The following is a 26284-nucleotide window of genomic DNA, read 5'->3' as shown; positions in this document are numbered from 1 at the left end:
GCCGGTTGCCCCCCCCTTTTTTTTCTTGCTGCAAGGTCGATCACTGGCTAATCCCAGGATTTGGACAGTTAATTTTTCTTCTTGCCAGATTTTTTTGGGGAAAGTTGCCCCCCCCCCACTTTTGAAACCGTTGCTACGGGCCTGTTTGTCAGGGTGGTCTCATATCCATTTAAAACTCTCTTCGAGAAGAAAAGCCCCCCCCCCCCCCCGAAAATCCAAGGTCGTAACTACCACTGAGACAGGTGAGGCAAATGCCTCACTAATATTTTACAGTTTCTGAAAAGTGAAAAAAAAAAACTTTAATCAATTATGTGTAACTTTGTACTAAATTAATACTTTCAATTTCTGTAAATCGATCATCTCTCAATTAAAGGTGCTTCATTATAAGACCGTGGAACATTAATTGGCAAAATTGGAAATATGCAGCTTACGTCTTTTCCATCTGTTACAGTCAAAACATTTAATGATAGACAATGAAATGGGCGGGTACAATTCGGCACGGACGTCCGAGAAAACATTGGATTGAAATTCTAGTTTGAAATTCATTTTCAAGCCACCTGAGCTGTTTTCAAACGCAGAGTGTGAATGTATGATCCAAAAGACAAATAATTTCAATTCCCAAATACATGTTGTTTGGAATTCATATTTATCATTGTTTATATGAGTTTTTAGCCTATAATTTTAAGGACACGTAAAAGTCATAGAAGGCATAGATTATTTTTTCAGGAGATGGCTATTTGATTTTAGAAATGGGGGGGGGTTAAAAATTGTCGAGTCAGACCATGCCTTAACATGACAAATATATTTATTTCTAGGATGACAAGAGGTATTTTCTTTAGTTTTGTCTTCATTGAAAAATGTTTGACAATCAAAAACAGGGAGGTGTTGTCCAAATTAAAAGAAAACTTTCTTTCTTATTTCCAAGATTGTTCAGCCCCCTCCACCCCTCCCCCCAACACATGCATGCACATACCTAATAGGAATCAATATTTGTCCTTTATATTTCTTTAAAAACACTGGTCAGAAAATCTGATTTATATATTTAAACTTCAAAATATTCCGAAATTGAGATTATTTGTCTTCTGGGTCAATAAGTAACTCATTGCCTTCTATCGTATGCGAGGTGGATTGAAAATGATTTTCAAACTAAAATTTCAATCAAATGTTTTCTCGGACGTCCGTGCCGAATTGTACCCGCCCATTCCATTGTCTATCTAACAGATGGAAATGACGTAAGCTGCTTATTTCCAATTTTGCCAGTTAATGTTCCGCGGTCTTATAGTTTATAACGCTTTAGTCATTAATTTGCTAAAAACCCAGGTTTCGGGACCACCACCCCTGCCCGAAGAACCCCCACCAGGACTCTACCCTGGACCCGATTGGGATTCGAGTGGCCCCAGATCCCTTAAACTGCCATACTAAATATTTGGGCCTAGTTACGACCTTGAAATCACTGTAAAATAATGCGTCTGTCAAGTTATCAAACATATTAAATGAACTATTCACATTATTTGACTGTAGTAATTAAGTACTTTATTTAAACTAAGAGTAAAAACTTCAAGTTCAGCAATTAATTTTGACAAGGCCTGTCAAGTTCACGTGTACAAGGTAAATTTTCTTGGCTACATATGCCTGTGTCAAGAAGTCACAAATGTTTCATTTCCTGGGAAGATGCGAAATATACCTATTGTGTAATGGGTAAATAACATTTCACGCAAACACACACACCCCTCACACATCTTTCAATATTTATGTACTGCTACTCTATGACTCTAGAAATTTTTATCTGGTCTCAGGTAAACACCAGTCACGTGACAACAAGCTACCAGGAAGAATAAAACCAAACCGAAAGTTGTTAAAACAAGTCTGGAGGAACATGTAAAAATAGCCAGACCATGTACGTATAAATAATCAATTCATAAAAAAGCTACTCTTTTAATGTTATATGTACCTCTTCTCTCTCTTTAACACCCCCCCCCCCGTTTATGAAACAGTAGTCAAGGCACAGGCGCCTGAAGTGTGGATCGATAGCCCCCCCCCCCCCCATTTAAAAAAAAATGTCAGAGCTTATAATTTCTCAAAAATATAAAGGACAAGGTATGGTAACGGCCGAATCTGGCCCCTTATTTGATGTAAAAATCAGAACACAGTTAAAACTGTAAGAGTGTGTAGGTAAGAACTTTAAATGATGCTTGTTTTAAAACCAGCAATAATTTTGATTCAAAACTTACTTAGAGGCCACAAGAGTGTGCAGAAGTGAGACATTTTCCAGAATATCCTCAATTCTGGTAGAATTTCGTCAAATTTGAGATACTTTTCACTTTGGAAAATATAGAGCACAAGCTTGCCTATCTGAGATTTTTATACACAAGATGCATCTGATACTAGTGTATGAAATATGTAAATTTGGTAGATAGGCAAGCTTGTGCTCTATGTTTCCTGAAACAAAATGTGCTGTAAAATTGATGAAAATTTGCATAAAATTGAGAAAATTCGGAAATTGACATATTTTCTGACCTTCCTGTGACCTCTGTGTATCCCATAACTTATAACCAATACTCATTTTGTGGCAGGTGTGACAAGAGGTTTTTATTGATAAACTGTTGCACCATTCTAAAAGACACCCCAAACCAGGGGCCAAAAAGGGGTCTTAGCCTATCTTGTCCTTTCCCCATCAATCACATCCATATGTCGTTCTATGCAAGCAGATTGTACCTTTTCTTATTTTTTTTTATACTTTTGAGAAATTATAAGCTCTTACATATTTTAAATTAAAAATGGGGGGAGGGGGGTTATCGATCCACACTACAGGCGCCTGTGGTCAAGGCTGTGTATTTGCGATTTTTTTTTTTACTTGGATGTTGCTTTGGTGCATTATTCAGAAGAATTAAAGTTTTTGGTTTTTTTTTTCTTTTAAATTGACATCAAGTCATTTTGTGCGTAAAAAATATTCGCCTACCTGTATATTATACCATCTAGCGTTAACCAATAAATATACACTAGTTTTTTATGCCCCCGGATCGAAAGATCCCGGGGGTATATTGTTTTTGTCCTGTCTGTCTGTTTGTCTGTTTATCTGTTTGTCCGTTTGTCTGCTTGTGATTGGTTGGAGCTATGACTTTCGTATTTCACATGTGTATTCCTTGTGACAAGACCTTTCTTTGGGTACCATCATATTTGACCTTGACCTTGGAGTTTGACCCACTTTTGCAAAATTTTATGAGACTTTAACCTTGGCCATAACTTCTGAACAGTTGGTGCTTGGGGTTTCAAACTTTACATGTGTATTCCTTGCGACAAGACCTTCCTCTAGATACCAACAACTTTGACCCTTTGACGTTGACCTAGGAGTTTGACCTACTTTTGAAAAACTTTAACCTTGGCCATAACTTTTGAATGGTTGGAGCTAGGGCTTTCATACTTCACATATGTAATCCTTGCGACAAGACCTTCCTTTGGATACCAACCACCACTTTGATCTTTTGACCTTGACCTAGGAGTTTGACCTACTTTTGAAAAACTTTAACCTTGGCCATAACTTTTGAATGGTTGATGCTAGGGCTTTCATACTTCACATATGTAATCCTTGTGACAAGACCTTCATTTGGATACCAACCACTTTGACCCTTTGACCTTGACCTAGGAGTTTGACCTACTTTTGAAAAACTTTAAACTTGTCCATAACTTTTGAATGGTTTGTGCTAGGGTTTTCATACTTCACATATGTAATCCTTGTGACAAGATCTTCCTTTGGATACCAACCACTTTGACCTTGACCTTGACGTTTGACTTTTATTTAAAAAACTTTAACCTTCGCCATAGCTTTTGAACAGTTGTATCTAGGTCTTTCAAATTTCACAGGTGTATTCCTCGAGACAAGACATTTCTTTGGGTATCAACATTTTTTATCTTTTGGCCTGGATTTTGACTTGCATTTGAAGAAACTTTAACCTTCGCCATAAGCTGCCATACGGGGGCATCAGTTTTTCACAAACACATCTTGTTTAATTTTCTTTTGGCTGTAGTCTTTCAATATTTTTTTCTCAGAGAGCTACATTTCTACAGCTAAGCTGAATGTTGCCAACATTTTTCAATTTCAAAGAATTCGTCTGACTCTGCCGACTTCCAAGCCTTTTTGTGTATATGTGTGTTTTAGTCTATATTTTTATTTATTCATTTATTTCTTGGATGTTGTTGTTTTGTTTTTATTTTTTACTGCGTGTAAGATCTATCGTCTTTTTGTAAGTCTCCAAGAGACAGGCACTTGTTACGGCAATAAATTTCTTAATCCAAAATATATAGTAATAACTAATACTATGGGTTGAAAAATTGATAACAAGTGCCTATGCTCCAATTTAAGATGCGAGTTCACATCAGAAGTCTCTGGTTTTGCCTTCCGATGACAAACTTTTATTGAAATGCGAGAAATCATTTGTTTCTACGTCGTCAATCAACGCATTGAAATTTGCAATATCGATGTTTTCCTTTGAAGAAAAAAAAACACCCCCCCCCCCAAAAAAAAAGATTAAAATTAAAAAGAAATAAAGAGATATTTTTTAAATCAAAGAAATCCATTTAATTGATCAATTAAAAAATGAAAAAATTAATAGGCTTGATTAGATTGCATTAATGTACAAGCTCAAGACCCCTAACATTGTGATACTTTTCAGGCCCGTAGGAAGCAATTTCAGTTTGGGGAGGCACAGCAGTTGAGTAGGTAGCACTATCAACTACCAAAATTTCCTTGACAAGCAAAAAAAAAAAAAAAAAAAAGAAAAAAAAAGGTCATCAGACATTTATATTGAGGGGGCACAATCATATAATATCTATGTTTTCTATAGTAAACTATATATCGGCAAAATTATTTTCTATAGTAAACTATATATCGGCAAAATTATTGGGGGGAGGGGGGCACGGCCCCCCCCCCCTCCCCCGTGACCCCCCGGTTCCTACGGCCATGCTTTTAATGTGTTCACTTAATATAAAGACAGTGTTTGAAATAAAAATATTCAAATTGTGTGGTTGAAGAAATCCTGAATGTCAATAAATTAAATCATTTAGATTTGTCTTGATTGACTCTTTCTGCCAATTAAAAATAATTCAAATAATATGAATTTCAATGAATTAAACTTCATTTGGATTTGTCCTGATTGGCTGCTCCCACCATTAAAAAAAACTGAAAATTTTAAACACTTAAAACTTGTTAAAATATGATTTTTAAAAATGTGAAAAGACATTATCACTTGAATGAGTAACAAGAGAAAATCCTCTTTATCCCACTAAGTTCATATGCAAGATTTTAAAATAAAAAAATAAAATTATGTTGTTTTGTTGTTCAGATATGGCTACATTATAGGAATGGCCACTGCTGCCACCATCCAGGCACAGCAACTCATAACCTGTGATCTTTGCGTCAAACCTGTCCAGCAATTCTGTAACAGCTGCCAAGTCGGTCTGTGTGAAGACTGCATCAACAAACATGTCAAGAGCCTCAAGTCCATGAAGCATGACATTGTTCCTTTCACAAAGCGTACAGTACAGCTTGTGTTTCCTCAGTGTACATCTCATTCCCACCAGAGATGTGAGGCCCACTGTCAACAGTGTGATGTCCAAGTCTGCATCAAATGTATCACTGGTCTACATAAAGGTCATGACATTGTGGACATGACAGATATTATAGCTACAAAGAGAGAAAAAATCAAAAAAGAAACTGAGGAAATTGAGGCCATTATCTCAAAGAACACAGCACAGGACAAAGGCACTGAAAACAAAATTTCCAAATTCATGGCTCATTATACAGATTTACAGAAACAGACCAATGATAATAGAAATCAATGGCACCTAGAGGTGGACAACACCTTTAACAAAATGGAATCACTGATTCAGTCACTCAGAGATCATCATATTACAACTCTAAAATCATGCCAGTCCAAACTCAGAAGTCAGAATTCCAGTATGAGCCAAACTTGTCAAGAAAACAAGAAAATCCTGAAGTCCAACAAAGTGTCTGATGTCAACAACTACCTATCTAAACTGAAGGAATACAGGAGCATTCCACAAACACCTGATTTACTATTGCCGTCTCTTCAAACAAACACAGTCCAAGGGAGAAAACTCAGTATAGAACTAGGAGAATACAAAGCTACACTGACACAGACATCACTATCCAGTCTGACAAATGAAGTCTCCTTTTTATCTGTTAAGGAATTATTAGAAGAAGCCAAAGTGATTGCAAACATTCCAACAAATGTTACAAACTTATTCAAAGTAGCCTGTGTAGGATCAGATAAAGCTTGGATTAGTGGAACAGACAAAATGATAACCTGTGTGGACATACATGGAGCTGTACAAGACACTGTCACCAGTACATGTAAGACATTTCCTGATGACATTACAGTGACCAGGCAGGGAGAACTGATATACAGTGATGCTAACAATAGAACTGTGAACATTGTCAGAGATGGGAAGACAGAGACACTGAACACCACACCAAGGAGCTGGCATCCACAGGGACTGTGTTGTACCAGGTCAGGGGACATCCTAGTTAGTATGGGTACTACTGATGATAGTCTTTATAAAATAGTCCTTTATCAGGGACAGAGAGTGACACAGGAAATAGATAAAGATGAACTTGGTGATCCAATCTATCAAGGAGGAAAATATGTAGTGTTTGTGGTGGAGAACAACAATGGAGACATAGTGGCCTCTGATGGTAATGCTAGAACAGTGGTAGTGGTGGACAGGACAGGAAAAGTCAGATTCAGGTACAACAACAAACCTCCAGGGGGAAAGGAAACATTTGGTCCTGTTCAAATAGTGACAGACTCCATGGGTCACATCATTGTGGTTGATGAATTCAATAACTGTCTACACATCTTAGATCAGAATGGACAGTTCCTGAGATGTGTGGATAATTGTGGACTAGAGCATCCTAGTGGACTGAGTGTGGACAGTGAGGGGAGGTTGTGGGTAGGGTTGTTTAATTCAGGGGAAGTGAAAGTCATACAATACATGAAATAAACATCAAACATTTACTCCATATGAATTGTGTGCATCATAAATTAATTACATGATCAAAACACATGTACACTATGACAATTGCACTATGTTTATTTCAAGTTTTAATATAGGATATTTTTCTCTATATACAATTTAGAATGGATAAAAAAAGATTTTTTTTGTCTGTAAATAAAATTGGTTACTGTAGCTTCAATACACATTGACATATTTAAAGCTTCAAAACTGTGTTAGTCCAGCTTATTTAAGTTTGAACAAAAATAAAGAACGGTGTAGATAATATGTAAATTGATAATGATAACTTGGGAAGCTAAGAAAAATCATATCTGATCACTTGAAAACAGATATCTCCTATCAAGATCAACTTCAAAGATTTTCTTGCAGGAATCATTAGAAAACAGTCCAAATTAATAAGTATTTTATGCCTTTACATCTTGTTCATTCCTACCAGGATACCCTTACTTTTTTCTGGGAATAGGCTTTTGCTGTTAATTATGTAAAGAAAATATTATTAAGAGGCCAGATGCAACCCTCCTCACACTTTTTGAAACTGTGCCGGGTCAGGGTTTCTCACATTAATACCCCCCCCCCACCTTATTGCTACATGTACAAGATTTTTCAGTTTTATGAAACTACCCATTGCCTTTTTTTTTGGCTTGTCATTATTTTCCTGGCTGTACCATTCTACTCCCCCACTTCTAAAAGAAAGTTACATCCTTGTCTATCTTCTAAAAGATGTAATTCATCTTGGAGTTTGAAACTTAGCTGATACAAACACTAAATAAAACATTTTTTTTTTTCAATTTTAATACCACTCAGTAGTAGACCTTAGGGGCTGGGGGAGGGGTGCCAGGCTTCCCTGGGATTTTCGGAGTTGTTATAATTAACCAAATAATAACCTCCTAAAGTGGTAAAACACCCCATCCACCCCCTTCCTATGAACCAAGAAATAGATTTTAAGGCAAGTATATCATATATATTGTATCAATCAAATACTATCTTACACTATAATCCAAAGTATTTGAGAGACTATGGATTGAATCGTGAAGGGTATTTCAAGCAGACACTATCGCACTTTGGGTGATGACCTTGCTAACAATTACTACCTTTCAATGGGTCAAACTTTGACTGACATATTTCATATCAATTGTTAGACCACTAGTAAATTTGACTACGGAATATTCAGTGTACCTAATCAATACATAGGGCTCACAGTGGGTGTGACAAGCAGGCAATTGGGTAGTCAATCCCAAAATCATAAGACCATGCAACCTGCAAGTTATTCTGCATAATGGTAATTTTTTGAAAGAATTGAATTTTTTGATTTGTTCAGACTCCCCAACTTCAATGTCGGTTTCTGTTATTGGAGTCTTTATTGTACAATACCAAGGTATAACAAAATAATACATGTACCCATATTGCAGTAGTATACAAATAGTTGCATTCCACAATATAAAGGACTAAAAAAGTTACACACATGTACTGAGCAGTCTGGAGTTTCTCTTTCAGAAATTATCACAATGATTGGGCAAACATTTACACAAATAAACTACTGCATAGAAGTTTTATATCCACTTTGAATTCGTTCAATGAATTGTTCGACAAAAGTTAGTATATCCACATCAATCTTTGGAGTTGCAGGTATCGCTGTTGTATAATAATATCACAGATGTACACTGTTATCACAATCCTATCAGAGAATCCCTGTCCTTGTAGTGATATTAAGCAGTAGCGCTGTCTTCTGAATGTGTTTCCGATTTCCCTCCTGAGGAGTCAGACATGTTGTCGGAATGCTGGACATCGTAGTGAGGTTTAGTAAAACCTCGTACTTCACTGTCTTCCTGGAGCTGTGTAAGAAAACAGTCTGTGAATTGGGTGGCGGGACATTAATGCTTTCATATTTATACACTTTAATAAATAAATTAAAACCAATAAACTATTTGGTCTCTTTATACTTTTAAATGGGGACAATTCTTCAAAACTCACAGAATTGTTTAAGTTCATTGATGTAATGTTGTTCTGTTGGTTGTGATATCTTCGTCTCATTATAAAAATGGTCAACAGGACTACCAGCAAAATGAGGACCAGTAAACCCATGACTATACCAACCACTTGACCCGAGGTCAAGGTCAAACTAGAAGGTGCTGAAAAATAAAGGACTTTTATATGCATGATTTTCACTACAGAGGATGTAAAATTCGACGTATACAAATAATTTTGGCAGAATATTATTGGATCTTTTTGTATACAATGGTCACTTACAACTATTGGATTCCTGTGATACCAGAGATCTTCCTAGTGACTGTGAACAGTCAACCCCAAAGAAACCATACTGACACACACATTTACCCTGAAAAAGAAACCATACTGACACACACATTTACCCTGAAAAAGAAACCATACTGACACACACATTTACCCTGAAAAAGAAACCATATTGACACATACATTTACCCTGAAAAAGAAACCATACAGTGAGACACACATTTACCCTGAAAAAGAAACCATACAGTGAGACACACATTTACCCTGAAAAAGAAACCATATTGACACATATATTTACCCTGAAAAAGAAATCATACTATCACACACATTTACTCTGAAAAAAAAACCATATTGAAACATACATTTACCCTGAAAAAGAAATCGTACTATCACACACATTTACCCTGAAAAAGAAATCATACTATCACACACATTTCCCTGAAGAAGAAACTATGACATACATTTACCCTGAAAAGGAACAAAAACCATCAAGTTTTTACCATGAAAAAGAAATCGTACTATCACACACATTTACCCTGAAAAAGAAATCATACTATCACACACATTTCCCTGAAGAAGAAACTATGACATACATTTACCCTGAAAAGGAACAAAAACCATCAAGTTTTTACCATGTAGTATGAATTAATTTTTATAATTAGAAGTTAAATATAATTATGTAAAAAAAATAATAAATAGACTGAAAGGCAATGGACAAACATTGTTCAGAAAAGTTCACTTTAGCTTTAAGCTCATATGAGCCAAAAACAGAGAACATGATGTGTCATTTTATATCTTCTGTCCTTAATTCTTTAAAGATGGAGAACAGTTATTGGATCTAATTAATTTAACCAAATAACAAATTAAATGACTCCATATAGATGGCCACATCTGCTTGTTGATTAGAATTTTTTTTTCAGCAACTCTTAGGAGCAGGGGCAGCAACTCTCAGTTGACCGACTCAATAAAGGGCAGTAACTCTGGCTTATGTATTAACCTGTTTACAGATTCCCCCATTGAGACACGCCCCCTGGTGACAGGGACATTCCCCTGTAGTAGAGATACAATAAAGGTCAGTAACTCTGGTTAATGTATTTACCTGTTTACAGATTCCTCCATTGAGACACGCCCCCTGGTGACAGGGACATTCACCTGTAGTAGGGACACAATGAAGGGCAGTAACTCTGGTTAATGTATTTACCTGTTTACAGATTCCTCCATTGAGACACGCCCCCTGGTGACAGGGATATTCCCCTGTAGTAGGGATACAATGAAGGGAAGTAACTCTGGCTAATGTATTTATCTGCTTACAGATTCCTCCAGTGATTGGGAAGGCCAAAAAGGTCAATGGGACTATGGCGCAACTGTCAAAAATTTTAATGGGCCAATTTGAAAATGAATGGGCCATCAATATATTCTGAAGGGCCATTTTAAGAAATTAACAAAACGACAAACAAAATATGAAAAACGAAAGAAAACACGTTTTTATTAACCGAATCTAATTTTTAACATCTGCAATGCAGCAAATTTAAAGGAACCTGCATAGAATGTAATTTACCCGTATTTTGTGTTAAATAATGTCAAAATTTGGATTGAGCACCATGCAACCCTACAAATGAATGAAGTAATGTACCTAATGTAAGTGCTTCGTTTAACCAGAAGCAGTTTTTTGATGGGGTTTAACCAATGAGATTTGTTATTTTAAAATTGACTGCATTTAAAACGAAAGTAAAACAAGTAAGAAAGTACACAAAATATTTCCAAATAACATCGCTAAAAATTGAATGCACACCTTGGCGCCACCATTGATTAATTTAATGCGCCATTTTTCACTTCAATGCGACTATGGCGCGTGGTGCAAGCCCTTCCCAATCACTGTTCCTCCATTGAGACATGCCCCCTGGTGACAAGGACACTTCCCCTTTGTAGAGACACAATGAAGGGCAGTAACTCTGGATAAGGTATTTACCTGTTTACAGATTCCTCCATTGAGACACGCCCCCTGGTGACAGGGACATTCACCTGTAGTAGTGATACAATGAAGGGCAGTAACTCTGGTTAATGTATTTACCTGTTTACAGATTCCTCCATTGAGACACGCCCCCTGGTGACAGGGACATTCCCCTGTTGTAGGGACACAGTTTAGTTTACAAGGTGAAGGGCAGTAACTCTGGCAGTTTGCTCCCCAGGTCCCTGGATCACAAGCTGCAATAAAGATTACATAACATGATTGTATTTGAAATATGATCATAAATGTATGTATTAATTACTCACATTGTCTTGTATTTCATAAAAATAATTTTACTCTTTCTATCAAAATTAACTACAATCACCTTTTCTTTGTTAGAGTAGCAACAACTTCACCCTTAATCTGAAAAACTTCTTTACAGATGCATTATAAGTGCATTAGATTAGCTCATATAGGGCATGCAAATATGTACACAATAAACACTTATGAAAAATATGGCTCCAAAAAGGTGAAAAGGGGAGTCCATCAAAAGCAAAGCTCAATTTTGATGAGGTGAACTAAAAAAAAGTTTTTATAACAAAATGTAATAGCTGTGTACAGTACTTCAAAATCTAATACTTTTGTAATCCAACGCCCTGTGTCTACAGCAGTACTTACTTTGGTTACAGAGAACTCCTTTATATCCCATGGCACACAGACACAATCCTGTGATACTGTCACATGACCCCCCATTTACAGTTAGGACATTGGTTACTGCAGTCAGCTCCGTACATACCATCAGGACACCCTGTAACACAACAATGTCAGATTCACCTTAACAATATCTGATCCCCCTTAACAATGTCCAAGTCACCTTAACAATGTTCAGGTCACCTTAACAATGAATGAATAACCTTAACAATGTATAAATCACTTTAACAATGTCCGATTCACCTCAACAATGTCTGAGTCACCTTAACAATGTCAGAGTCACCTTAACTAGGTCCGAGTCACCTTAACAATGTCTGATTCACCTTAACACTGTCAGAGTCACCTTAACAATGTCTGATTCATCTTAACAATGTCAGAGTCACCTAACAATGCCTGATTCACCTTAACAATGTCAGAGTCACCTTAACTATGTCTGATTCACCTCAACAATGTCAGAGTCACCTTAACAATGTCTGAGTCACCTTAACTAGGTCCGAGTCACCTTAACAATGTCTGATTCACCTTAACAATGTCTGATTCACCTTAACAATGTTAGAGTCACCTTAACAATGTCTGAGTTAAATTAACAATGTCTGATTCAACTCAACAATGTCCAAGTCACCTTAACAATGTATGAGTTAAATTAACAATGTCTGATTCACCTCAACAATGTCCAAGTCACCTTAACAATGTCTGAGTTAAATTAACAATGTCTGATTCACCTTAACAATGTCTGAGTCACCTTAACAAAGACTGATTCACCTCAACTATGTCCAAGTCACTTTAACAATGAGTTATCTTAACAATGTCAGAGTCACCTTAACAATGTCAGAGTCACCTTAACAATGTCAGAGTCACCTTAACAATATCAGAGTCACCTTAACAATGTCAGATTCACCTTAACAATATCTGAGTCACCTTAACAATGTCTGGTTCAGCTTAACAATGTAAGAGTCACCTTAATAATGTCCAAGTCACCTTAATATTGTCAGAGAGTTTACTTCAACATCAGTTCATTAGCACAATTATTGTGGCATAAAATTGTTGACTGTGATATTCCTTGTGTTCAGGATATAACAGAAAGAAATCAAGATTTGAATCACTTCTAATATGCACCCTAAGGAGGCCTTACATGTACTAATGACATTAGTTAAGCTTAAAGGTAATATGTTAACATTTTTTCTGCCGACACTGAGTTGGGTGACCTAGTTTTTCTGCTGACATTGAGAGCTGGGTGACCTACTTTTTTGCCAACATTGAAAATTGGGTGACCTACTTTGATCACAGAATGTTCCACTCCAGCCCGGCTGACAGGTACACTCTCCCGTCACTTTGTCACACACACCGTTATTCTGACACCCACACAGCTGGGCACATTGGAAACCAAAGTACGAGGCACCACACTCTAGCAAAACACATCAAATAAACTTAAAATCTGACATCAAATAAACTTATTTAAACTGGAAACCAAAATACAACCCGCCACACTCTATCAAAACATCATGTTAACTTACTCAAAACTCAGTTACAATATACTGTGAGATCACCAATTTTTGTGGAGTTTAATTTATATTGTACGGAGTTATATTTCTTACAATGATCATGGATACACACACGTAATACAATGCATGTTCTATGCCATCTCCTCAAGTTCAATATAAAATAACTGGAGTAGGCTGTACCAAGTATATCTTGTTTAACACAGTGCTATTGTAAAATTGTATATTCCTCTGTACCTTGTTCACAGTGGTGCCCTATTTTCCCAGGGGGACACAAGCACTCTCCAGTGACAGGGTTACAGCTGGCCCCTCCACAATTACAGGCTTTGCTACAATGTTTTCCTTAGGAACCAGTATCACACACTATAAACAAAGATAAGAAAAACCAAAAGTTAATGACATACAGCTGTAAGATTTTGGTACCCTACAGCTATACACTGTTCCTAATGAAGCCAAAACTTCACACACTATAAAGGAAGAAAAAACCCAATAGTTAATGTCATACACCTGTAAGATTTAGGTACCAGCTACAGTTATACACAGCTCCTAATGGAGCCAGCATTTCACACACTGAATCAAGAAGATCACATATAGATTATGATAACTCTCTTTTTAAAGAAAAATGCTTGATGAACTACACATCATTGATAATTGGAATATTGTTACACTGGCTTTACATACCCTGATTACAGTACATCATTGATAATTGAAATATTGTTACACTGGCTTTACATACCCTGATTACAGTACATCATTGATAATTGGAATATTGTTACACTGGCTTTACATACCTTGATTACAGTACATCACTGATAATTGGAATATTGTTACACTGGCTTTACATACCCTGATTACAGTACATCACTGATAATTGGAATATTGTTACACTGGCTTTACATACCCTGATTACAGTATATAATTGGAATATTGTTACACTGGCTTTACATACCCTGATTACAGTACATCATTGATAATTGGAATATTGTTACACTGGCTTTACATACCCTGATTACAGTACATCACTGATAATTGGAATATTGTTACACTGGATTTACTTACCCTGATTACAGTATATAATTGGAATATTGTTACACTGGCTTTACATATCCTGATTACAGTACATCACTGATAATTGGAATATTGTTACACTGGATTTACTTACCCTGATTACAGTATATAATTGGAATATTGTTACACTGGCTTTACATACCCTGATTACAGTACATCATTGATAATTGGAATATTGTTACACTGGATTTACTTACCCTGATTACAGTACATCACTGATAATTGGAATATTGTTACACTGACTTTACATAGTCACACACACCTGTCTCTCTGTCACAGTTACCATGGGAACCACATAAACACCTCTGAGCACAGGAAACACCCCACATCCCACTTGCACAATCTAAATAAACGAGTGATTATACGATTACAGTGTTCATATGAACAGATGAGTACTACATCTTGATAAGGTGTGTCTATACTTACGCTGGTCACACTTTTGTCCCGTGTATCCGGGGCGACACTGACAAGCGCCATCTACAGGACTACAGGTAAGCATTCCTGTGACATTACACATGTCCAGACAGGATCTCTCACAGCCGGCTCCATACGCCAGGCTCGGACACGACTTCTCACACTTATCTGCCCATACAAATCATACACCATCACTTTTCAATAAAAATCTAATTTGAGCCTTTGCCTCGGGTGAGTTAAAAGACATTATTTTTTTTTGATAAAGCATTACCTCCAGTAAACCCGGGCTGACAGATACATTTTCCTGTGGTGACATCACATCCCTCAGACAAGGGACCACACGTACAGTTCAGGGAACAGTCTGGCCCATATTTTCCCTTTGGGCACTGGGGATAAAAAGAATAACCATGAGAACTGCTAATATGAAGTGTTTAAGTGTATATCTTTGAGAACAAACTACACATTTCATTGACTTACCTCTGAGTCTGATAACAATCAGATCCCTGGAATTTCACAAGTAAAGAATCCACAATACTATAACCCTCTGGGGAAAGTTAATATCCCATGAATCCCACAAATAAAGAATTCTATTATTCTTACTCTCTGAGAACAATCAGATCCCATGAATCCCACAAATAAAGAATTCTATTATACTTACTCTCTGAGAACAATCAGGTCCCATGAATCCCACAAATAAAGAATTCTATTATACTTACTCTCTGAGAACAATCAGATCCCATGAATCCCACAAATAAAGAATTCTATTATACTTACTCTCTGAAAGCAATCAGATCCCATGAATCCCACAAATAAAGAATTCTATTATACTTACTCTCTGATAGCAATCAGGTCCCATGAATCCCACAAATAAAGAATTCTATTATACTTACTCTCTGAGAACAATCAGGTCCCATGAATCCCACAAATAAAGAATTCTATTATACTTACTCTCTGAGAACAATCAGATCCCATGAATCCCACAAATAAAGAATTCTATTATACTTACCCTCTGAGAGCAATCAGATCCCATAAATCCCACAAATAAAGAATTCTATTATACTTACTCTCTGAGAGCAATCAGATCCCATGAATCCCGTGGGACACAGACAGGTTCCATTGACATTATCACATTCTCCACCATTCTGACAACTTTCAAATGAAAAAAAATTGATTCCATGAACAAAGCAGAGACCGAAATTATTGCCATCCAAAAAGCTAAAGAAAGAATGTCTACAGTGTGAATTATTTTGTCTTAACTTTTTTTTTCACTGATGATTTGTGAATAAGATAGTTACATATTCATGATATTGTAGACTGAATCATGTTATAAACTTGCATCAGTTATTTCAACTTTCTGAATGTTAGTTTCACACAAATAAAAAAAAAGTCGCGATAGATAATTGTAAATAATTATGATATACCTGCAGTTCTGTTTACAACTGTTGCCATAGGTACCTTTAGGACATGGTTGTTGACAGAAAACCCCTGGTATCCTGGTAAACATTGACACTGACCAGAAATTGGGTCACAGGTTTCACTATGGACACACTGGTCACAGTGATAGATACAATCAGGGCCATAGGTCAGCTTCTATAAATAAATACAGTCCAACCTTAATATAAGGTCACAGCAATAGATACAACCAGGGCCATAGGTCAGCTTCTGTAAAGTCAACACAGTCCAACCTTAATATTAAACAAGTCTCAGATGAGACTGTAGCTCTATAAGTTTGAATTCAAAATGATTCAATAAATTTTAATCTTCCAGTATAAAAATATAAGAATGACAGACATACATATAGACCCATATTAACATCCCCCACTTTAAGTGGAAGTAAATAACAACAAAGAAGCTGAACAATACTAAGTATTAGATGAGATATCTACATTTCTGGTTGGATAACTGAATTACCTGACATTTCTGGTTAGATAACTGTATTCCCTGACATTTCATTTCTGCTTAGATATCTGAATAAACTTACAATTCTGGTTAGATATCTGAATTACCTGACATTTCTGGTTAGATATCTGTATTATTTGATATTTCTGGTTAGATATCTGTATTACCTGACATTTTTTGTTAGATATCTGAATTACCTGACATTTCTGGTTAGATATCTGTATTACCTGACATTTCTTGTTAGATATCTGAATTACCTGACATTTCTGGTTAGATATCTGTATCATCTGACATTTTCTGGTTAAATATCTGGATTACATGACATTTCTTGTTAGACGTCTCTTTTACCTGACATTTCCTGTTAGATATCTGCATTACCTGACATTTCTTGTAAGATATCTGATTTACGTGACATTTCTGGTAAGATATCTGTATTACCTGACATTTCTGGTTAGATATCTGTATTACATGACATTTCTGGTTAGATATCTGATTTAAGTGACTTATCTGGTTTGATATCTGATTTCTCTGACATTTCTGGTTAGATATCTGAATTACTTGACATTTCTGGTTAGATATCTGTGTTACATGACATTTCTGGTTAGATATCTGATTTACCTGACAAATCTGGTTTGATATCTGATTTACCTGACATATCTGATTAGATATCTCTTTTACCTGACAGTTCATGTTAGGTATCCGTATTACCTGACAATTCTTGTTAATATCTGATTTACCTGTCATTTCTGGTTAGATATTTGGATTACCTGACAGTTCTGGATAGATATTTTTATTACCTGGCATTTCTGGCCAGATATCTGTATTATCTGATATTTCATGTTAGATACCTTTGTTGACTGACATTTCTGGTTGAATATCTGTATCATCTGACATTTTTTGTTTCGATATCTGGATTACCAGACATTTCTTGTCAGACATCTCTTTTACCTGACATTTCTTGTTAGATATCTGCATCACCTGACATTTCTTGTTAGATATCTGATTTACCTGACATTTCTGATAAGATATCTGAATTACCTGACATTTCTGGTTAGATATCTGATTTTCCGGAAATATCTGATAAGATATCTGAATTACCTGACATTTCTTGTTAGATATCTGATTTACCTGACATTTCTGGTTAGATATCTGATTAACCTGACATTTCTTGTTTGATATCTGAATAACCTGACATTTCTGGTCAGATATCTGTATTACATGACATTTCTGGTTTGATATCTGTATTACCTGACATTTCTGGTTAGATATCTGGAATACCTTACATTTCTGGTTAGATAGCTGTATAACCTGACATTTCTGGTCAGATATCTGTATAACATGACATTTTTGGTTAGACATCTGTATTACCTGATATTTCTGGTTTGATATCTGATTTACCTGACATATCTGGTTAGATATCTCTTTTACCTGACATTTCTGGTTTGATATCTATATTACCTGACATTTCTGGTTAGATATCTGGAATACCTTACATTTCTGGTTAGATAGCTGTATAACCTGACATTTCTTGTTAGATATCTATATTTCCTGGCATTTTGGGTTAGAAATCTGTATTACTTGACATTTCTGGTTACTAGATAACTGTATTAACTTACATTTCTGGTTAAATGTTTGTATTACCTGACTTTTTTTGTTAGACATCTGTATTACCTGAAATTTTTGGTTAGATATCTGTATTACCTGACATTTCTTGTCAGATGTCTGATTCACCTGACATATCTGGTTAGATATCTGATTTTCCTGACATTTCTGGTTACATGTCTGGATTACCTGACATTTCTGGTTAGATATCTGGATTTCCTGACATTTCTGGTTAGATATCTGATTTACCTGACATTTCTGGTTACATGTCTGGATAACCTGACATTTCTGGTTAGATATCTGGATTTCCTGACATTTCTGGTTAGATATCTGATTTACCTGACATTTCTGGTTAGATATCTCTATAAACTGACATTTCTGGTAAGATATCTGGATTTCCTGATATTTCTGGTTAGATATCTGAATTACTTGATATTTCTGGTTAGATATCTATATTACCTGAGATTTCTGGTTAGATATCTATGTAAACCTGACATTTCTGGTAAGATATCTGATTAACCTGACATTTCTGGTTAGATATCTCCATTAGCTGACATTTCTGGATAGATATCTCTATTACCTAACAATTTGGGTTAGATATCTGTATAACCTGACATTCCTGTTTAAATATCTGTATAACTTGATATTTTTTGTTAGATATCGCTATTACCTGATATTTCTGGTTAGATATCTGTATTACGTGACATTTCTGGTTTTATATCTGTATTACCTGACTTTCTGGTTAGATGTCTGGATTACCTGACATTTCTGGTCAGATATCTGGATTACCTGACGTTATGATTAGATATCTGAATTACCTGACATTTCTGGTTAGATATCTATATTACCTGGCATTTTGGGTTAGAAATCTGTATTACATGACATTTCTGGTTACTCGATAACTGTATTAACTTACATTTCTGGTTAGATGTTTGTATTACCTGACATTTTTGGTTAGACATCTGTATTACCTGACATTTTGGTTAGATATATGTATTACCTGACATTTCTGGTTATATGTCTGATTTACCTGACATTTCTGGTTAGATATCCGTATTATCTGACATTTCTGGTTAGATATCTGATTTACCCGACATTTCTTGTTTGATATCTGAATTTCCTGACATTTCTGGTTGAATATCTGTATTAACTGACATTTCTGGTTAGATATCTGCATTACCTGACATATGTGGTTAGATACCTCTTTCACCTGACATTTCTTGCTAGATATCTTTTTCTACTGACATTTCTGGTTAGATATCTGATTTACCTGACATTTCTGGTTAGATATCTGTATTACCTGACATTTCAGGTTAGATATCTGGTTTACCTGACATTTCTTGTTTGATATCTGTATTACATGACATTTCTGGTTTGATATCTGATTTACCTGAGAAATCTGGTTTGATATCTGATTTACCTGATTTACCTGACAAATCTGGTTTGATATCTGATTTACCTGACATATCTGATCAGATATCTCTTTTACCTGAAATTTCTGGTTAGATATCTGTATTACCTGACATTTCTGGTTAGAAATCTGTATTACGTGACATTTCTTGTTAAATATCTGTATTACCTGACATTTTTGGTTAGATTTCTGGATTGCCTGACGTTTGTGGTTACTAGATAACTGTATTACCTGACATTTCTGGTTAGATATCTGGATTACCTAACATTTCTGGTTAGATAGCTGTATAACCTGACATTTCTTGTGAGATATCTGTATTACCTGGCATTTTGGGTTAGAAATCTGTATTACTTGACATTTCTGGTTACTAGATAACTGTATTAACTTACATTTCTGGTTAGATGTTTGTATTACCTGACATTTTTTGTTAGACATCTGTATTACCTGACATTTTTGGTTAGATATCTGTATGACCTGACATTTCTGGTCAGATGTCTGATTTACCTGATACATGTGGTTAGATATCTGATTTACCTGACATTTCTAGTTAGATATCTGATTTACCTGACATTTCTGATAAGATATCTGTATTACCTGACATTTCTGGTTAGATATCTGATTTACCTGACATATCTGGTTTGATATCTGATTTCTCTGACATTTCTGGTTAGATATCTCTTTTACCTGATATTTCTGGTTAGAAATCTGTAAAACCTGACATTTCTGGTTAGATATCTGATTTACCTGACATTTCTGGTAAGATATCTGTATTACCTGACATTTCTGGTTAAATATCTGATTTACCTGGCATTTCTGGCTAGATATCTGATTTACCTGACATTTCTGGTTAGATATCTGTATTACCTGACATTTCTGGTTAGATATCTGTATTAACTGACATTTCTGGTTAGATATCTGTATTAACTGACATTTCTGGTTAGATATCTGGATTACCTGACACTTCTAATTAGATTTCTGTATTACCTGACATTTCTGGTTAGATATTTCTTTTACCTGACATTTCTGGTTAGATATCTGAATTGCCTGATATTTCTGGTTACAGTCAAGTCCAAGGAATCCAGCAACACATAGACAGATATCATTATTAAAGTGACAGCTGTCATGGTAACAGTAACTGCAAGCCGGTTTACAGGAGAAAGCTGTAAATAGATTGACAATATATATAGAACCGAGATGATATAGCAAACATTCATTGTTCATTGCTTTATTTTGAGGAAGAGTCTCTCCAGAGGACTTAGGCATGGAGCCTTCGAGCTTTATGAAAATACAGTATATAGAAGAACCCTCGAGCTTTATGAAAATACACTCAATAGAACGGCTGGCCAGATTTAATGACATCATAAGCAGGGAGGTGTCACCTTAAAGTATTATTAAAATTCATCAACAGTTGGAAAAGGGCTATAGAAAACTGAAGCTTTCCCGGTCGAAGAGGTGTACAGTGTATCTATACATAATGGAGAACAAACGTATATGTAGTACATTCGATAACAATTCAAATTCAAAGAAGAACGAACAGAGCGAAAAGTTCTCTAAAACAAAAACTGGAGATTGACACTGCATATTCCATGGCCAGTAAACTGAAATAAAAGACACCACTGTCTGCCACATCTGTTTCATATGTGGATATTTTACTGACTATAGACCTAACATTACAACTTAAATAAATAACGAACTGGATGACTTTAGCTTTTCCTCTTATAATATTCCACTATCACCTGTATAATGTTATTTACTGGTTCACTACTGATTCAGTGCACAAGAGCATTATCTGAGTACGATCAACTTTAAATAGAGGCAGGCCACTGACAAATGAGTGGATGTTATGGGAATTTCTACAATGTCGTTTAAAGTCAACATTTCGCAGTTCTATGATCGTTATGTTATCGTTTGCAAATACAACCTATTGTTGGTACCTGCTAGTATTTTGATTGTCATGTTTATTGATTTTAATTGTTAGGTCGTTGTTTTTACTTAAAATTACACTCATTCTGTCTACGGACTACTCCGTTCACCTGAACAATAAAGAAAGCTCACCGCTTGTGAGGGTCACATTTCGTTATCTTCACCTTCTTCATTATAAATTGATATAAGATAGATCTTTGTAATAGTAAGGAGTCGGCTAATACGAACACCGATATAGGGGAAATGACTAATGTATACAATATTGTTCAGAGTTCAATAACACAAAATTGCCTTCGTATTGATTGTCATTTTTCTGTATATTCGTCTTAATAGCAATGAATTATCAGGTGTTGCTTTTTGCATCGATCAATATGAGGGTAAAGACAGAAAAACCCCCCCATTAATTTCAAGAACAATACTTACCAGCATTTACTGCCCATTTTCGGTTTTGACATAAGGAAATTTGGTCTAATTAAAAATAGAGATGTATTTAATGTATTTCCAGCGTCCCGGGTGAGAAAACGTTTTGAATTGGCTGCTATAAACGCCTAATTACACATGTACATGTACAACAGCTGGGAGGAGATGGAATATTAAACCTACATATAGTCAAACCTCCACACTATACCGAGTGGTTTAGAGAAGTTTCTTATTCTTTTGAATACTTACCCATCATGTGTTGTGATGTATTTACATTTGCACCGACCCGGTTCAGAAACGTTTGAGTGATATGTATATCAAACATTATATGTCATATAAATATTGACACATTGTGATAAGGATAACGCTGCTGTTGTTTTTTTACTGTTATAAATATCTACTACCATTGGTGTATAGGCTTGGTATTATGTATAGAATGGTAACGCAGTACATGTTGTGACTTGTGATGTCATAACTACTACATGTATGTAGTACCTTGAAAGCATGTTCAAAATTACAGAGAGAAATTATGTCCTATTGTCATAATGTCAATATTAATTTTCATTTATTTGATCATACCATTGCTCCAATTCTTCTGTATGGTTGTGAAATTTGGGGGTCTTTTAACCCCCTTGCTTCCAAATTTAAAAAACAAAGATATTACAATGGACAAAATATTTAACAAATTAAAATGTGAAACAAAGCACATTAAATACTGCAAGGCTATTCTTGGTGTGCATAGAAAGTCAACTAACTTTGCAATTCTATCTGAACTAGGTAGATTTCCACTGTATTATAGAATTATTAAAGCTATGCTAAGTTATTGGTTTCGACTTGAAACATTACATCCATCTTTTGTCCTACTCAAGGAAGCTTATTCAGTATCAAAAAGCCTCTTTCTACACAATAAACCATCATGGTTTGCATCCATCCAGACAATTTTGGGTCAGTTATATTGACTTATCAAAACAAAGCATTTATTCATTTAAAAAGAAGTCATCATGTATTATAAGACAGTATTTTATAAACCTATGGTATAAAGAAAATAAAGAGCAAAACAATGGGAAACTAAGAACTTATTCCACTTTCAAAAACAACTTTGGAAGAGAGCACTATCTAAACATTATCAATAACTACACTACTCAAAATTGCTAACGCACCACCTAAATAAATTAACATTTTTCTTTTCAAAACTTGTTTATGATGTTTTTGATATATAATTATGTTACTTTAGTAAAAAATGAGACATTTAAATGTTTTAACTGATAAATAACAACAATGTTTACTGAAGCGTAACCACTTCATAGAAAAAATTAAAATCACATTCATACTTTTTTGGTGGAATTAATTTCTAATTTTTTCTTTGTGGTTGTGTTTTTTATTTTTGTACTAATTAAAAACTCAGAAAAAAAGTTACACCGTATGCGGCGTTTGACTCTAGAAGAGCGTGCTAAGGCAGCCAGTATGGTGTCTGCAGGGGGTTCCTTTGAAGAAATTTGTAAAAAATTAAAAGAATTAAATGATTATGAATTTCTCTGGTGAAAAATTGTTGAAAATGAATTAACGATCATAAAAATGTTTACAATAGATATCGACGGCATTAAGTGAGCACGACACAATAATATCAAGATTGTTCCACAAAATTGAGGCAACCGGAAGTTGGGTGGATTTGGTAGGGACACCAATGCACTGGATGACTACTAAGCGATATGGTAGTCAATCAGGGTATATCATTTGATTTTTAAGTGGGAGACTGCTCCCGTCGCAACGTCACGGACCACCATCGGTAATCACCAACTTCATATCTTGGCAAAAACGGTGCGCAGTGCACGTCGGGAAATTGGTTTTCGGACAAGAAGATCCTTTAAGGGTCTTGACATGACACCAAGACATTTGTCAATCCAACTGTTTTGGAAAAGAAACAATATTTTATATAATAGTACCAATCAGGAAAATGATCAATTCACAAATAAGAATAATAAGTGGTGCGTTAGCAATTTTGTCTAGTGTATGATCAGAGGGAAAATGTAACTAAACTACGCAATTCTGCACATCAATTAAATATTGAAAGAGGAAGATATGCAGAACTTCCCCCTGAATCTAGAAAGTGTTCTCAATGTAATATGCAGGAGGTTGAAGATGAACAGCATTTTTTGCTTATATGTCCAAAATATAAGAATTAAAGGTTGCAATTAATGGAAACAATTTCAAAAATCAACCCAAATTTCTCTTCTTTGACACCTGCTGAAAAACTTGTATGGATTTTGAATAATGAAAATAAAGAAATTTTATGCTTACTTGGAAATTTTTTTTTTGAAAATGGTAAAAGAACCAATGTATAAATACATCTGTCATCATGTACATGCATGCCTTTTCTCCAATTTTACTTTATTGTATTTTTTTTCTGAAATATATTACAATTTTAAAGGAAAAAAAACCCATACAAATGTATAAATCGGGTATGAACATGATGTAGCATAACATATTTGTATTGTCTTGGGATCAATGACAATAATTTGGACACTTGACACTGGTATTGTTTATGATTATTAACACTGAATACAATGTTATATAACTGTTTATGTAACTGTTTATATATATATATATATATATATATATATATATATATATATATATATATATATATATATATATATATATATATATATATATATATATATATAAACAATGTATATTGTGAAATATGTTTAAATTGTGCATTTATATATGTGGAAATGCCTCTCGGGGCCCTTGATTGGTAAATAAAAAAATATCTTGTATGTAAGCGATTTTTGAGATTGAAACTTATGTATAGACCGATTTTAACAATTTCCGAAGAAACTTTGGCAGATTTGGTAGGCCCATAGAACGCGGGGGAGGGGGGGGGCACTTTTCATCTAGTTTTCCTTTCATTTGCCGGTTGCCCCCCCCCCCTTTTTTCTTGCTGCAAGGTCGATCACTGGCTATTCCCAGGATTTGGACAGTTAATTTTTTTTCTTGTCAGATTTTTTTGGGGAAAGTTGCCCCCCCCCCCCACTTTTGAAACCGTTGCTAGGGGCTGTTTGTCAGGGTGGTCTCATATCCATTTAAAACTCTCTTCGAGAAGAAAAGCTCCCCCCCCCCCCCGAAAATCCAAGGTCGTAACTACCACTGAGACAGGTGAGGCAAATGCCTCTCTAATATTTTACAGTTTCTGAAAAGTGAAAAAAAAACTTTAATCAATTATGTGTAACTTTGTACTAAATTAATACTTTCAATTTCTGTAAATCGATCATCTCTCAATTAAAGGTGCTTCATTATAAGACCGTGGAACATTAATTGGCAAAATTGGAAATATGCAGCTTACGTCTTTTCCATCTGTTACAGTCAAAACATTTAATGATAGACAATGAAATGGGCGGGTACAATTCGGCACGGACGTCCGAGAAAACATTGGATTGAAATTCTAGTTTGAAATTCATTTTCAATCCACCTGAGCTGTTTTCAAACGCAGAGTGTGAATGTATGATCCAAAAGACAAATAATTTCAATTCCCAAATACATGTTGTTTGGAATTCATATTTATCATTGTTTATACTAGATGAAATCCCGCGCAAGCGCGGGGAATTGAATTTACACCACTACCGACAGAAAATATATTGTAGTTTCTACTGACAGCCTACAGGCTTATAGAAGGAATACTTTGTTCAAAATCCCACAGGAAGTAAATGTACGCCTCCACCCCCACCCCACCCCCTTTTTGTAAAATCTTGAAAAATAACAATATCATTTAATTGACATTTATTGTGAAACCTTTTATACAATGTTATGGATATTGTACTTCAGATGCTCTTATTTCATTTCCGCCAAGGATAAAAGGAGTGAATATGCACATTTTATAGATAAATTGATTTGGGGGGGGGGGTGTTCATAGGTACTTGGGTCTTGGTTTATAAATATGTATGTACCTTATTGATATGTAAAAAATGTACTTTACCTTTTTAAAGGTACCCGGTACATACATATTTATATACCAAGACCCAAGTACCTGTGTAAAAATTAGCTGTTTAACGCCCTATGAATAGGCCGAGTATTTGATACAAAAGACTGCATTCAGAAAAAAAAACT

General features: G+C 35.3%; 3 protein-coding genes and 1 pseudogene across 3 annotated transcripts; 3 read left to right on the top strand and 1 right to left on the bottom strand.

The window, feature by feature from the left end:
• The window catches only part of LOC133191063 (uncharacterized), a 165693-nt pseudogene that overhangs the window by 132485 nt on the left and 6924 nt on the right, over positions 1 to 26284 (top strand).
• On the top strand, positions 5351 to 7067 carry LOC133191054 (uncharacterized). The gene has a single exon (XM_061326728.1). The coding sequence runs from the start codon at positions 5359 to 5361 to the stop codon at positions 7018 to 7020; it is 1662 nt and encodes a 553-aa protein (XP_061182712.1). The 5' UTR covers positions 5351 to 5358; the 3' UTR covers positions 7021 to 7067.
• LOC133191586 (uncharacterized) lies at positions 5359 to 7020 on the top strand. The gene has a single exon (XM_061327332.1). The coding sequence runs from the start codon at positions 5359 to 5361 to the stop codon at positions 7018 to 7020; it is 1662 nt and encodes a 553-aa protein (XP_061183316.1).
• On the bottom strand, positions 13940 to 19889 carry LOC133191585 (cell death abnormality protein 1-like). The gene is made up of 10 exons (XM_061327331.1): positions 19754 to 19889; positions 18523 to 18785; positions 18070 to 18150; positions 16378 to 16512; positions 15987 to 16064; positions 15697 to 15699; positions 15194 to 15308; positions 14935 to 15090; positions 14771 to 14851; positions 13940 to 14010 (listed from the first exon to the last, which is right to left on the bottom strand). The coding sequence occupies exons 1-10, from the start codon at positions 19887 to 19889 to the stop codon at positions 13940 to 13942; spliced, it is 1119 nt and encodes a 372-aa protein (XP_061183315.1).

This window comes from Saccostrea echinata, unplaced genomic scaffold (genome assembly GCF_033153115.1).
Source record: "Saccostrea echinata isolate AGI-Se365-2 ecotype Australia unplaced genomic scaffold, CSIRO_AGI_Sech_v1 ptg000023l, whole genome shotgun sequence".
Lineage (NCBI taxonomy): Eukaryota > Metazoa > Mollusca > Bivalvia > Ostreida > Ostreidae > Saccostrea > Saccostrea echinata.
This window is presented reverse-complemented; position numbering and strand designations above follow the sequence as displayed.